The sequence below is a fragment of the Berghia stephanieae genome, chromosome 4 (assembly GCF_034508935.2).
Source record: "Berghia stephanieae isolate SIO BIC M18660-M18661 chromosome 4, UCSD_Bste_1.3, whole genome shotgun sequence".
Classification (NCBI taxonomy): Eukaryota; Metazoa; Mollusca; class Gastropoda; order Nudibranchia; family Aeolidiidae; genus Berghia; species Berghia stephanieae.
The window spans coordinates 59,076,150-59,092,923 of NC_088363.1; the positions used below are offsets into that span (position 1 = coordinate 59,076,150).

Genomic DNA, 16,774 nt, shown 5'->3' on the forward strand with positions numbered 1-16,774 from the left:
TCTTCTGTCTAATAATACTCCCTAACAATACCCCCTCCTATCCGCCTCCACCTACCCAACCAACCACCTTTAGAGCATCTCATTCATGATCAACCTCCCCCCTATTACTTGCAACTCTTTTCAAAACAGTGACATCTCCGGATCAAAATAATTTCGTCAATTTCTTCCTGCGCCCAGTCACATCAATGGCTTACTTCCGGTCAGCCATTGTCGGCCATATTTCAAGCGTAATAATTTGGAAGGCTTGTCAATTCTTCCTAACTCTTCCATTCTTTTTGGTTGTTCTGAGGTTTATTTGTTGCCCATGGCCTCAAAACGGTATTATGTCGAGAGGTTCAGATGCTAAAAATAGAATTTTAGTAAAGAATAATATAAAAAGCAGTCCTTCTGGGCCATGGGGTCGAGGTCTATCCCGGTTTTTATAGCGTGAAAGGGACAATAGCAATTGTTTGCTACTCTGTGGATAGGACGGTAGTCTATCGCAAATTACTTTCCGACAGATCTAACAGACCCAGCCACCCAATCACTGCAGTATGAACAGGGGTCAGAAAAAATCGCGACTCACCGGGATTGATCTCGGTCCCTTTGCGTGTGAAGCAAGTGCTCTACCAACTGAGCTGTGGGGACCCTTTAGAATAAAGAGACACGGGCTAAATGGGCTAAGATTTTATGTTGGATTGAAGATAATCATTATAATTTCTCTAAGTGACAGAAAATTGAAACTTTATATTTCTGGCCTTTTTAAATTTGAATTTCCATTTTGGCATCGTGTTCATCTCGAATAATACCACTGTGAGTAGATGGATACTGTGTATAATAGAGGTACACTTTTGAAATCATTAACACGTTACATCAAAGTTTTACTTGTTTTATTGCTTTTTATATTTTAAAATCAGTTCTTATGATAATATAACTTATTATTGACGTCAATATGATATTTATTAAAGGCTGTAATAATATTATGATTTCAGAGAGAGAGAGAAGAAGAAGAAGAAGAAGAAGAAGAAGAAGAAGAAGAAGAAGAAGAAGAAGAAGAAGAAGAAGAAGAAGAAGAAGAAGAAGAAGAAGAAGAAGAAGAAGGGAGTGAGGGAGAGAGGAGGAGGGGGGTGTGGTGGGAGAAAGAATATCGAAAATATATATTGTGCTGAACAAATATTATGCTACTATTTGTATGGATCAATTAATGAATAAATGCATATATTATGTTTGGTTGTATGATTAATAAATGAATGTATTTATTTATTTATAAACGATACGATAGCTGCTTGATAATAGCAAACATTAAAACACAATGATCTAATAACATTGATAATGAAAAGCAGTTTCAGGGATAATTTATTATGTCAAGGTGTAAATAAGATTCCACGTATGTTTATTGCATTATAAATTTCCTTTCAATTCACTTCAACGCTGTGTCAGCCCCCCCCCCTTTTCTCTCTCTCTCTCTCTCTCTCTCTCTCTCTCTCTCTCTCTCTCTCTCTCTCTCTCTCTCTCTCTCCTTTTTTCTCTATTAAACTATTTCTTGCAAACATTTTTTTCTCTCAATCAATTAATCAACCAGTCAATCAATCACTCAATCAATCTATCTATTTATGCATCTATTTATCATCCTATTTGTGTCACCGTGTCTGTATTTCTTTGATTTTGTATCAAGATTCCCTCTCCTTCTTAGTTGCAAAAAAAAGTTTTGTATCCTTATTAATTGATAATAATGACATTATGATATACGTTAGTGCTGCTCACTCCTCTCCATCAAGATAGCTATGCGGTCTAGTGGTATGACACTCGATTTCGGATTGGAAGGTCCTAGGTTCGAGTCGCGCTCGGAGCGGCGTATAGTTCAGTCCTTGGAGAAGGCGCTTTACTGACATTCTCTAACCGCATCTGGTGAAATATAAGTACTTGTTCGTTAGCAGCGTTGTCTCAGCAAGAAAAGATCCTAGCATCGCCTAACATGCGCCATGTCTCGTCCTATATGTTATGTGTTGCTGTTTTTAGGGAACCCTAGTAAAGGGCTTTAAGCACATTTAGTGGACATTGCTCGATATAAATGATCTAGTTTTTATAATCAAAGCCAGAATAACACGTCAAAATATACGCTTTAGTAAGTGCACACAATTACTTTATAATCATACTCCTCGTACTCCAATTAGCGCAGTCTTTTAGAGCTTCTGATTCGGTTTCCACTTAATGGTCATTAATGGCCAAGAGATCGATTATAAATAATTGTATATCATATTGTATTCAATACAAGTATTCAATAATATAATAATATACTCTTGATAGTTGATTCCAAGATAAGGAAAAAGGTATGATTATTGTTGGATTCTGGTTGTCAAAGATAGAAATAACAATGAGGGATTCGATCTGCTTTTTCCTGGGCTTAACTTCAAAGGCATTTCGGAACTATCAGGTCAGGCAAATGTAGTTATACGATTCCGGTGTCAAAACCATTTTCTTTGATATTTTATACATTAATTGTTTATGTAATTTAAAATAAAACGACAGTGAATATTCGATTACACGCCGTTTTAAAATGTGGATTGTTAAAGCGATCTCATAAATGAAAGCCGGATTTCATTCGATTACGGTGAGTTAAAAATCGTTTTTAGATTGTGAAACAGAAGAAAAAAAACTGGAAATTCCTTAAACAGAAGCACCATTATTTAAGATATTATTCCACCCACTGGTCAATATTTCACATCACACGCACGGAATCCAATCCGGTGTTTCCTTAAATCTTAATCCCGCACCAAAACACCCGCCAATTTCCCAAGAATAAATCGACCAATGAGATGATTTCTTTTCTTCTGTCAGGATTTATGTAGATTGGTTGTCTGCGACAAAAGACAGTAAAGCTAAAAATATTCGAAAACCAAAAACAGAATCAAGTAAGATTTTTTTTTCCGATTTGTCAAGATAAGGATTTATTTTTTGACTTTGACGACAGTGTTAAACGTCGTCAGTTGAAGTTGATAAAAGCCAAGCGACAAAGAAGGTGATCAGTGTCAGGAAGGGTAGCAGTAATGCAAGGCTGACCAAGCGAATATTTTTCTCTTTCCCGATAGATAGATATAGATATAGATAGATAGATAGATAGATAGATAGATAGATAGATAGATAGATAGATAGATAGATAGATAGATAGATAGATAGACAGATCGATAGAGAGATAGATAGATAGATAGATAGATAGACAGATCGATAGAGAGATTGATAGGTAGAAAGATAGATAGATGGACAGATAGATAGATAGACACATCCATCCATTCATACATTCATACATACATACATACATACATACATACATACATACATATATACATACATACATACATACATACATACATACATACATACATACATACACACACATACATACATATCAAAATTGTTTATTTCAGGAAATATACATGATAATGTAACAAGGGTAACATATTCATTGACATAATACCATTTCCTAAAATAATGTACAATGTATAGATCTGGAGTATTAATTTGAACAGTGAAGTTTCAGACTCTGCCACAGAATGTCCCAGAGGTAATAATGATATTAGTGTTGATGACGACGATAATGATGATGATGATGACGCCGATGACGATGATGAAGATGTAATAAGGCGATAGGTCGCCAGTCGTCGGCGTTGTCCTTGTTCCCATTCTTTTTTTGTACCAGTGTTATGATACTGTGTTTCCAGTCTGGGGGACTTTTTGATATTTTAAACAGGTGTTAAAGATGGCCGTAAAAATTGGTGCCAGTTTGTTTATATTTTGTTTTAAATATTTATAAGTGACACCGTCTGCCCCGGGTGACTTTTCATTAGGTAATTTTTTAACACAGCTTGTGAGTTTGTCGATTGTAAACTCACTTGTTGATGTGTCCATGCGGGAGGGGGGATAGTGACATCATCGGACCGGACCAGGGTCTGTCACTAATGTTTATATTGTTTCGTTGACATTTTTCTTAATAGGCAGACTCTACTGTGTTGATATCTATCTCACAACTTGAGTGTGTTTGTTTACATCCGTTTCTAATAATATCAATAGCTTTTCGTTGGTGGTTTACGAATATTGCTGTGAGTTCTTGTCATGTCACCTCTTTTTCCTCCTGTGCTCTTGGTGTGTTGTTTTGGATAAGGGAGGGCATAATGGAGGACTTTATATCTATTATTTTTATTTCGATGTATTTTAATAGAGCTTCATAATTGTTGATCGGGTCTTTTATAATTTTTTTCATCGGTCCATCTGGGAATTTTGTTAAGATTCGTTTGCAGTAACGGAGAAATTCAATGCTAAACGGCTGTCCATTATCGGGTCTTTGGATTTGGAATGTGTTGTTTTTGATGAAAACACTGTGTAGTGTTGAAATTAATTTTATCCATTTCGATGGGTTGGAGTGACAAAAAGTTGGTTTAATTTTAATGGGTTGTGTAGATATAGTATGTCTGAACATACCTTCTTGTTGTATAAACTTATTCCAAGAAGAATTACTGGTCGGTTCATGCTGATACTGGAGCCAATTAGAAATGTCAAACAAATCACAATCACTATTTCCGCCATTCACAACACGTTTTACAACATTGTAACCATTCTGTCCGACGTCTAGTCGAATTTTACCACTTTTGATACACTCTTTGGCAAGAAATATGATCCTTGTCACAAGTCCTATACTCCTTCTAGACATTGTCTGTGTTTACGAGGACAGCTACCACGGATGATGGATACAGGAGACGGTAGATCTAGAGACTGCGAGAGACCCGACTGACCTGTCCGCCATCTTGAACATACATACATACATACATACATACATACATACATACATACATACATACATACATACATGCATGCATACATACATACATACATACATACATACATACATACATACATACATACATACATAAATACATACACACATACATACATACATACATACATACATACATACATACATACATACATACATACATACATACATACATACATACAACATACATACATACATACATACATACATACATACATACATACATACATACATACATACATACATACATACATACATACATACATACATACATACATACATACATACATGTAGAACGAGACATGACGCCTGTTAGGCGATATTACATTTTTTTCCCGACAGGGACAACGCTGTTAACGGCCAGGTACTCATTTTACACCTAAGTACTGTGAGAGTAAAGAGCCCTTTCCAAGAACTAAACAATGCGCCGAGTTCGGCTCGAACCCAGGACCTTCCTATCCGAAAGCGAGTGTAATACCACAAGACCACGTAGCAGCACACTTTCAAAATGTTTTAAAACTTTGTGATTTATTTAAAATACGAATAACGTAACGTATATTCTGAAAATTTCATGTTAGACCATTTTGTCCAAGTGGACGCATCTCTTTGTCACTGTCCGGATTTATTCCATTTGCTGGAAGTGTGCCGGACGAGACTGATCACTTTTGTTTATTGAAATTTGGTATTGAGGATTAGATTGATGGGGTGGTGATTCTGGTGCGAGTGGTGCTAGTGGTGGTGGTGGTGGTGGTGGTTTTGGTGAGGATGGTGCTAATGAAGATGGTGGTGGTAGTGGTGGTTACGGGGGTTTTGAAAATAATGATTGTTCTGGTGTTCTTGTTGTTATTGCATTTGTCTTTGTTGTTGTTATTGTTGTTGTTGTTGCTGATGCTGCTGCTGTTGTTGTTATTGTCATTGTTATTTCCATTTTTGTTATTGTTGTTAGAGTGGTTGTGGTGTAACGTCGCGAAAAGTCCCAGGTTTGAGAGTTTTTACCAAGATGAGGTGTCATCTAAACCGATAGATATAATTTGAAGGACGACTTTTCTGGCCAAATTTTATAATACGTGTTTTTCCAGAGTACGCCAGATAACTGGGTATAAACCATGCCAGGTCAAGTGCACCGACTCTACGACAAACCCATGTCCATCCGTCTCCATTCCATCTTCTAAACTGATTGAAGCCACCAGAGATTCTTTATTGAAGACAGAAAAAAATCGAAAGGAATAATGAGAGAAAGAAAGAAAAAAGAGATTCCCCTGCTGCTGAAGTCTCACACTGCTACACTCACACACAGCTAGCGACATAGAGTAGAGAAGTTACTCAGAAATTCTCTATAAATATGGCAAGACTGGCACACATTAACAAAAGAGATTTTTTAAAATCTCGCTGAACTACTTTTACTTCATATGATAGATAACAGTGACCGCCGTCTGGTTAAAATGTATCTCTAATCCCAAGTCTGTTTGAGTTTGGTGTCATTTTAATTTGTTAATTAAATGTAGCTAACGTTTTTGGACCAAATTCTTTTTACAAAAAGGTGTTTGGTCAATTGACGATAATATATGAGCCATTCGGTGCGTCAACCCCAGGTCTCTATAGATTCAAATTGGTCACATGACAATAATGGAACCAAAAACCTTTTACACGGATCGATACATTAGAACAATCCGTTTGGCTACGTTTTCAATGGCCAAGGTACAAGGAAAGGCAATCGAGATAAATACTGGAAATTGTGGGACGTCTTCCTCTTCCTGCGAATTCTCCAAGCCATCCATCTTTTCTCTTCTCTCTCTCTCTCTCTGATTTTTATAGACTGAATGCACAAACACACATTCACACACATAAATATATATATATATATATATATATATATATATATATATATATATATATATATATATATATATATATATATATACAAACACACAAACACAAAAAACAATACACACACACACACACACACATATACAGATACGAATGAACACACACGCACAATATTTCAACTCCAATACTCACGGGCATCAAGCATTCTTAGTTATAATGATGATGATGATGATGATGATGATGATGATGATGATGATGATGATGACGACGATGATGATGATGATGATGATGATGATGATGATGATGAAGATAATAAATAATAATAATAATAATAATAATAATAATAATAATAATAATAATAATAATGATAATAATAATAATAATAATAATAATAATAATCATAATAATAATAATAATGATGATGATGATGATGATGATGATGATGATGATGATGATGATGATGATGATGATGATGATGTGATGATGATGATGATAATAATAATAATAATAATAATAATAATAATAATAATAATAATAATAACAATGTCTTGCCAACATATTATACTATTCCTGTTCATTCTTTTTCTCTATTTTTTTTTCTTTCATTTTCTTTCTCTTTTAGTCTTTCAGTCTAGCAACTTTCTCGTTTGTCAAGACTTGAATGATTAATAGAGCCGTGACACCCTTTACTGTTTCATAAGATTCCTTATTCTTTACGTCAAATGCCTTTGCATGTGGTACGACTGATAACAGTATTATGTATGTATTATCGACGCATTCTTTGGTTGTTTACTTGTTTGTTGTTTGTCTGATCGAATTTCGTTCCTTAACCCCCCCCCCCCCTTCTTTAAATGCAACGGGGAGATAAGATCAGCCTAAATACAATTCATTCATAAGCGGGTAGTATCAATATCTATATAAACATTCCCTCCCCCCCCTCTCTCTCTCTCTCTCTCTCTCTCTATCTATCTATCTATCTATCTATCTCTCTCTCCCCCTCTCTCTCTCTCTCTCTCTCTCTCTCTCTCTATCTATCTATCTATCTATCTATCTATATATCTATCTATCTAACTCTCTCTTTTTCTCTCTCTTTCTCTTTCTCTCTCTTTCTCCATTTATATATATTTCTCTCCCTATTTATCTATATATTTATCTATCGCTCTCACTTTTTCTTCTGCGCGTTTGTCTTTATTTCTCTTTATCTTTATATGTTTATATATCAATCCATCTATTTATGTATCAATTTATCTTTCAATCCATTATCTAACCTTCTAGATTATTCCAACTGTCTTTCCACTCTAACTTTGCAGTATTTCAAAGATATATGCAATACATATTACCTTGAGCACTCAACAGGATCATATTATTACTGGCATTATCTTAATAATGATAAAATGTGGAATTAATAAAACAATAGAATATGATAATAGCTAAAGTGACTAGATCTGTGAAATTTTGATTTTTGTCAATTTGAAATGTCTTATTTCACTTTCCTCAGTCAAACATAAAAATCCAATCAAAATTTCACATTTTTAACAATGAATTTTCTTTAAGCATATAAAATAAATCCTCCATATAATACCGTTTTGAAGATTACGAAATATAAGAGGAAAATGTGAGGGATTTGTTTTGAAATGCCGTAAACAGAGATCGTGAATAGGACGATTGTTGACAACAAAATCCCACGATGAAATCATTGTCATTGGCTGCCATCATCAATCATTTCACCAAGCATTATTTGATTTTCCATTTAGTTTTTAAATCTATTTTCTTGGTCCTCTCAAAACTCGTGATTGATTATATCCACGTCTTTTGTCTTTGTCTTCCTGGGTCTTAAGTCGAGTGAATGAATGATTCTCCCTTTTTATTCATAATGAAATATCTCATGTCATGCGAAGAGTTTCAAAATCACACGGTGAACTTCCTATTGTTCTACTCGAAAGTAAAAAAATAACAACAACATTACAACACCAAAAAGACAATAACCACGACAATAACAACACCACCACTAACAACAACAAAAGCAACAACAACAATCACCACCACAACAACAAAACAACATCTATTACAACAACAACAGCCACAGGAACAACAACCGCATCGACATCTACCACAAATGCAATAACCCCAATAATAAACAATAATAACAACAACCAAACCCACAACCAAAAACAACCACAACATCAACGACAATCACAAAAACAAAAACAATTACAATTGCAACCCCCAAAACAATGAGACAACACCAACAACAAACACCACAACTAGATAACAGTTCCAAATAAAGATATCTACAACTATAACTACAATATTTTGTTTCATTCTTCGTGTCCGAAGCAGAATTGTCATGCTCTCTTCCTTACCAACTCCACCATACTCACTGTCAACATTGTATGAAGTGAGTAGAAAAGTGCCAGAAGACAATAGAGAATAAAAATTTTTTCGCGGCGGTGGTGGGGTTTGAACCTGCGACCTTATTGGTACGACAACTCCGCCTGGCAGGTGAGAGCGTGGCTCTACCGTGTGAGCTATCCACGAACACAAAAATATTCGTTTCAAACCCAAGTCATTTCTAGATCCCTCTCTCACACACTGTCAACATTGTGGTGTTGGTATCTAATTATAGAATTTCGAATTAACGGAAGCGGAATTGTAGCGCCACCTGGTGTCCGAGCCTGATTTGATGGCACCCATGTCTCTTCCCTTTCTTTTTTCTCTTGCTTTGGATAGGAAAAAATGGGGAGGTGAAGGGGGGGGGGGGGGGGGGGGGGGCGGGGGGCGGGGGTTGATTTGACAAGACAATAAAATTGAGTTGAACTATTATGTAGAAACTTGTCCTATTTCTCTTTATAGCTTCTGCAAGTTATTTTTATCAATTCTTAGTGTCCTATCTATCTATCTATCTATCTATCTATCTATCTATCTATCTATCTATCTATCTAAGTAACTTTCTATCTGTGTGGTCTATCTATCTTTCTCTATCCATCCATCTATATCTATCTATCTATCTATCTATCTTTCTGTCGATCCCTCTCTCTCTCTCTCTCTCTCTCTCTCTCTCTCTCTCTCTCTCTCTCTCTCTCTCTCTCTCCGCTAGAGATCTCACTTTCCATCTCTGTCTATTTCTATTTCTCTAACTGTTCTTGACCCTGCTTCTAGTGTAAGTGTTTATTGTACTTGATTACACACACATGCACACACGCACAGACACACACACACACGCACATACACACACACACACACACACACACACACACACACATGGAATCCGAACACCCATGAAGTGCATATGAGGACGATCCAATATTAATTTGTAATACAATCACATTTTCTTTCCTCTGACAAGTTGCCAAGCTCTCATCGTGTTATTTGTCTTTGAGAAGACTTATTCTTCTTTTAAATCTCTAGAATCTGTTCTATAAATGGCAATAGATAAGGTTTCAAAACTAAAATTTGCCTAATCCTTCCCAACTGAATATATTAATCTCCAATACTAAACAAGTTCTATTGTCACAGTGTCAACTGCCCCATGTTCTCAAGCGTCTCTCGTGGTTCCTCACTTCTTTTGGGAATTTAGATATTCATTGTAACGCGTGTCCGTTCTTATAAAAAGCCGTGGCTCCATACTTCCAAACTCAGCATGATAGGTAGGATTTAATATTTCTTCTCTGTATGAACTCACAACTTTAAACATTCTACAAAATTGCTGTAAACATCTACTTTTTACAACACATTATCTGTGGAATATAGTATGTGATCTAACGTTGCAAAGCGGTAATATGTTGGATATTTAATTCATAGCAACAAATATGAATTTGGGAAAACATCAATTCATTATGGCAGAGGATAAAAGCAATTTCTTAGATTGAATAAAAATTCGTATTATCTCTGTTTGCAAGAACCATTTCATATTATACATATTTATAAACAAAACGGTTGACGGGGACACTTACTGAGACATTATTTTAATAGGCCATCTTTTGTGTGGCATTTTCCGCTTAAGATATCAAAATGTATTTTTATTCTTGTCAGCATCGTCTATAATCCAGTGACATATTATCTCTTCGACCCCAACAACACAAAGCACAAAATCGGTCTCCACCATTCAAAATACCCAGCCAGACAATTTAACCCATTCCGCCTTCACCATTATATCTTTTTTCTAAAAACTGTTTTTGGTTTCTTTATATTCAAGATTATCATAACATTCTTGACCAAAGAAAGGCTTTCTTTAACTTCAAATTGTGTTTTTGTTATAAACACTACTGCCTAAGCCATTGGTATAATTTCCCAAGGGTAGTGACAGAAAGGTTTATGACTTGAATACTAATGCATCAGGATCGGGTTCAGTTACATTGTCTGGCCACTGACTTGTTTCCTCCATTCTTTCTTATCACTTTTCTTCCGTTTCTTAGTTCTGAATTGTATGGATTTTAATATGGATTTTTGCCGTTCTTTCAAAGCTCAATTTCTCAAAGATATCCAAGTACCAAACAGTAACGTTTAAAAAACAGATTGAGCTCCTTATGATAAATTGAATTATAAACCTTCTTCACCGATACTTGCTTATTAAGAAATTTCAGAGACATGCGTGTTTTCAATCCCCGTAGGTATGTCTGATTTATTGTAGTCTCGTTTTCAACATCCATGCCCACTCTGTTAGAAGAAAGGTCCCTTTTTATTCAAACCCTCTTATATTTTTCATTCATTGGTATCACATCTGTTGCCTCAATACACGCCTCTTTCTTTCTTATCCTGTCTATAAACTTTTCATGATTTTTTCCCTTGACAAAAAAAAAATGATATTTATTAAAAATATTTGTGTTCATTTACAATATATATTTATTTCATTCATGATCAAATATAATTTCTCGTCAATTTGGGAATTATATGACCAAGTGGATAACTCGTTGCACTCTCGCCTCGGGATCTCATTGTTGTCCTTCGAGCAAGAAATCTTGTTCCTAGTATTGGTCGCATTGCGACAATGCGGCTGACGCCAGGGTATTCTCGGTCTTTTTGATTTATAAAACCTATTAAAATAAAATCGCTTACGATGATGGAATAAGGATTTTTTTAATTTCTTTATTTCCTCCCTTTTAAAAGCCTTATTTTGTTTTATTTTACGTCTATTTCAGCACTATGGAGTGGCATCAAATCCAAGAGGTGGTGGAAACAGAGCTGTGAATGAAATGAACATCCCAGTGGAATGCACTGAAAATCCTGGAGGCATCCAGCGACATCCATCTCAAGACGAACAGGTAAGAGGGTAGGTAGGAGGAAAGGTAAAAGTGTAGATAGAAGTACAGGTAGTTGAGTAGCTAAGACTCTCGATGAAAGAGGGCATAGTATAGGTAAGAGGGTAGGTAAGAGAGGAAGTAGTGGGGTAGGTAAGAGTGTAGGTAAAAGTGTAGGTCAAAGAGCAGGTAATAGAGTTGGTAAGAGTTTAGGTTTTTAAAAAGATAGATGAGTGGGTAAATAAGAGAGTAGGTAGGAGTTTAGGTATAAGGGTAGGTAAGGAGGTATAATTCCGTATGTAATTGAAGAGTGGATTTCCAAAACTCCCTAACTCCGTGTTTCCCATTTTGAGATATTTCCCTTAACATTTCTCATTCGGTCTATTTTTATATCATATTTAAACTCCAAATTCACACAAATCTTGGGAAATTGTTGTGCAAATTGATGCTTAAATTAAAGTTTATACGTTTCAATTTATCTCATGGAAGAAAAATCTCAACAAGTAGAAAAATCGACTTAACTAGTTTTGGAAAACTATCTTTCAATTGTACCATTGTTTCAATAAATCAAAGCATGAGTCATGTAGGAGATATTTATAATCCATGGAACCGGATGTTATCCCGGCTTCAACATTGTTAACATGGCAATAATAATTGCTTATTGGAATGAAGACTAGTCTATCGCGCAGTACTTTCCGTCATATCAAATAGACTAGCAACCCTGTCGCCCCTGTTGGGACAGAAAAAAATAAAATCTTACTTCTACCCGGGAATAATGCCGATCCCTTTGCTTGTGAGTCAAGTAAATTTTGACTTATAGATCTATCGGGACTCTCTTTTCATTTCCATAGCTTTTAAAAACTTTGAGCTGGAGCTTTCTTCTATCGCGCAATATCCACTAAATGTGTTCTAAGCGCTTTACAAGGATCCCAAGCCAACAACAACACTTAACATATAGGATTAGACATGACGCCTGGTCGGCGATATAACATTTTTTTTCGGACAGAGACAATGCTGTAAACGGCCAGTTACTCATTTTACACCTGAGTACGATAAGAGAATGTGAATAAAGAGCCTTTTCCAAGGACTCATCTATGCGCTGAGCGAGGCTTGAACATAGGACCTTCCGATCCGAAAGCGAGTGTCACACCACAAGACCACATTAGCCGCACGAAATGAAAACATGCCGTTTTTGTCCTTTTTTATGATATTATACGATACAACAGTAACACAATATATCCCCGATAACAAATGCCCGAACTATTGAGACATCAATCTTCTATCATATTTTGTTCGGGGAATCAAATGCATAATGACCATATTGCCGCCTGGTTACCCATCAATAGAAAAGCATATATATCCTACTTAGATATCTAGTCTTTTATTGTGTAGAATAAGATTCCTAAAACATCTTGTTGTGGCCGTTTGTTTGATGGGCAGATAAAGACGATCAAGATATCTATATATATGAAGGCTTTTCTTGCAACACAAAAGACGAGGATTAAAATTAAAACCTTGGCAATTTTTTAAACATCGTGTTATTGCCAGTTGAATAACATCTTTGAAAACTATTTTCTGATGTGTCATGAAGTTGCTTTGATTCATGAAAAATGATACAATTTTATTAATAGGTTTATATATAATTATATATATATATATATATATATATATATTATATATATATATATATATATATATATATATATATATAATAATATGAGTGTTGGTGGGTACTTGCAGGTACGAAGTGCTCGATAATGTGGTTAGAGCTAATATATAATGCAAATTTTCACTCACATTTTATGGCGAGTCGTCTCGCCAATAAATGTGAGTGAAATTTGCATTATATATATATATATATATATATATATATATATATATATATAATATATATATATATATATATATATATATATATATATAATGTATGTATGTATGTATGTATATTTTATTGGACAATAGAGGAAAGGGAGGCGGGGACATTGTGATATTTTGTCAATTTTGTGTATTGTGAAATCCTTGTTGTCAATATCAATAGTCATTGTAACAACTATTACTACCAACTCAATACTACTACAACAACCACCAAATCATCATCATTGTCATCATCATCATCATCATCATCATCATCATCAACATCATCACCAGAAGCAGCAGCATCAACATTACCATCATCAACCATTATAAGCAGCAGCAGAATCATCATCTTCTTAATTCTCCTTCTCCTCCTCCTCCTCCTCCTCCTCATCCTCATTCTCCTCCTTCTGCTCCTCTTCCTCTTCACCTTCTTTTTCATCATCATCATCACCATCATGATCATGATCATCAGCATCCTCATCAGCATCCTCATCAGCATCATCATCATTATCATCATCCATCATCATCATCATCATCATCATCATCATCGTCGTCGTCGTCGTCATCATCATCATTATCATCATCATCATCAGCATCATCATAAACAACTACAACATCAACATTTTCATCATCACGTTACAGAGTCATCTGATAGAGATACTTCGAAAAAGTGGCGAGGACGCCTTGAGCGAAACCAGCGGTGAATCCGACCCAAGTGATAGTGGCCGAGGTGGTAGCGAGGATGACAGCAGTAACAGAGGATCGGCATTGGATCCAGGTTAGTTTAGAAACAAGTGAACATTTAATGAATTTCAAATTTACATATCTATATATAACTTGTTGTATTGCGTTGTCTATTTGTATATCATTATAATCACAAACAGCTAGAGAAGTATTTAATTTTTTACCTAGAGGCAATAATACCTGGTCTTGTTAGCCCGCAACAACTCGTAGCCTTTGTAAAATCATAGCCTGATAATGACCAAAATACTGCATCACAGTGCAAGGCGACGACCACCAAAAGAAAGTGAATTGTGAGTTGCATTCAGAAATAAAACTAATTTGATCATTTGTTTCATTCAGCACTAAGTATAACTCACTTTTTACTTTCTTTTTATTGATCGCCGCCTTGTATTGTGACGTCAATTTTAGAGGAACTGTCAGGTTATAAAATAACGAAGGCTACGTTCAGGTCAACAATTTCTGGCAAATTAAAGACTTTTTTAACATTTATACAAAATGTTTGTTTTTTGTAAAAAATCAAAATATGTCTTCTTACATGCTGAATATAATATTTCATTTGCTAAAAATGTTTTGACCTGAGCGGCCCGAGAGAATCTTATATTTATTGTCCCCCATTGAAAAACATTTTTAATACGAGTATGTCGTAATATTATGGTTTGTATCGATTCTTATTTAATCATCGTCCAGTTTCTTCACGTTTGCTATAATTCCAATCCACCAATATGTTAAACCTCATAATATCTTTTAAATATCATATAACTTAACTGTGGTGTAGCATTTAACCAACGTTATCGAAGCATTATAAAAAATCGAAACCTATTTTATTTCGTCACCATCTAGCAACGTGTCATTAAATACTCACCTTCATCTGATCTGTTCTTTAAGCTTCTAGCTACTGCTTTGTGTGTCACACAAACTCTTTGGAATATTTACTTAATCCAACTGTTCATGTTCATTCATTCAAATCAATAACCAGTTTTCATGAAATATTTATCAATATGACCTATGTTAATTTAGAAAGAACTCTAACATTACAAATGTCTAAATGAGCTATATATTATAGTTACTTTCGTGTATAATTGGTTATAACAGAATCATTAGCAGCACCTGCTTTTCTATGAGCTCTTCCAATTTTCAAATAGATTTTGTGTTTCAAATCTGTATCCTTTTCTCTCGCTGTTATGAGATTTCTATTCGTGTTTTAGGAAATCCTAGTTTATTTTTGTAAGAAGTTGCTTAGCTAATAGCGCCCCGACCAGATAGCTTGAATTGCAGAGTTCGATCCCCTTTATAAAACTTTTGTTTTTTTTTTTAGTTTGTTGTTTGTGCTTTTCTATTGTTGTTTTTAAAATAGATTTATTCTCCCACGTGTAAATGGGTACCTGGGTATCATTAGATCCGATAAAAGAAGTAAAAATCGATTTGGAAATAAACGGGTTGCCCTACCATGTAATGTCGTTGAGTTAAAGCAATGCTCCGATAACAGGGCAATCCAAATGGTATGTTTCAGGGTTACTCCTTACTTTCCTAATTTTACTTGTACCTATTATCTATGTATCTTTTACTATCATGAACTTTTGAAGAATTAGTTATTCCAAATACTCACCAAATAATAGGAATTCCAAGTTTATCTTCAAACCATGTAATGTTATTTTCTGCTTTGCACCTTCTTTCTTTCAGCCTCGTTGGCGAATTCACACAGGTACTAAATACAAAAACAAAACGATCAAAATGTTTTGGTAGGTAATGAGATGAGAAAAATGTTTCCCCATTACCGCAAAGGAAATAACCAGTTGTGTTGTACTCTGACTAAACAACTCTTTCTCACTTTACTCAGAAAATTTTACTTCATACGTCGATTGATTTTGATGAAACGTCTATTAAATTATTTCAAAATTATCAAGAAGACTTCAAAGAAATTTGGAGTTTGAGAAGTTTTGACAAGTTGACGGAATAAAAAAAAAACTTGAGCTTTTATATAGCGCAACATCCACTAAACGTGCTCATAGCTGTACGTTGGACATTATTTCTCTATTGAAATAGGATTGGAGGTTTACATTTTCCCATGTTTTACCAACGAACACATAATTACTGGGAAATCAAAAAATTATAAAACTATTTTTTACAGATTGATATACGAGTAACTGGCAAACATTTTAAAAAAGGTGATTTTATAATCCACTTACTCAAATGGTTATATAGAATTCCTGCTAGGACCTAATGATTGGTCTTAAATTTAACCTTGGCCATGGGAATGGCCATCTGGCCACTTAGTTGTCAGATTAATTTGCGCGCACTACAA

At 35.0% G+C, this 16,774-nt stretch overlaps 1 protein-coding gene across 3 annotated transcripts in view; it reads left to right on the forward strand.

Moving 5' to 3' along the window:
- LOC144970921 (protocadherin-9-like) overlaps positions 1-16,774 on the forward strand; it is a 109,428-nt gene that overhangs the window by 76,911 nt on the left and 15,743 nt on the right. The window contains exons 3-5 of one of the 3 annotated variants that reach the window (XM_078911104.1): positions 11,773-11,895; positions 14,371-14,506; positions 16,153-16,211. In XM_078911104.1, coding sequence (XP_078767230.1) covers positions 11,773-11,895; positions 14,371-14,506; positions 16,153-16,181 — 288 coding nt within the window. In that variant the 3' untranslated portion in view covers positions 16,182-16,211. The remainder of the gene's footprint in view (positions 1-11,772; positions 11,896-14,370; positions 14,507-16,152; positions 16,212-16,774) is intronic. The other 2 variants (XM_078911103.1, XM_078911102.1) reach the window with 2 other exon arrangements.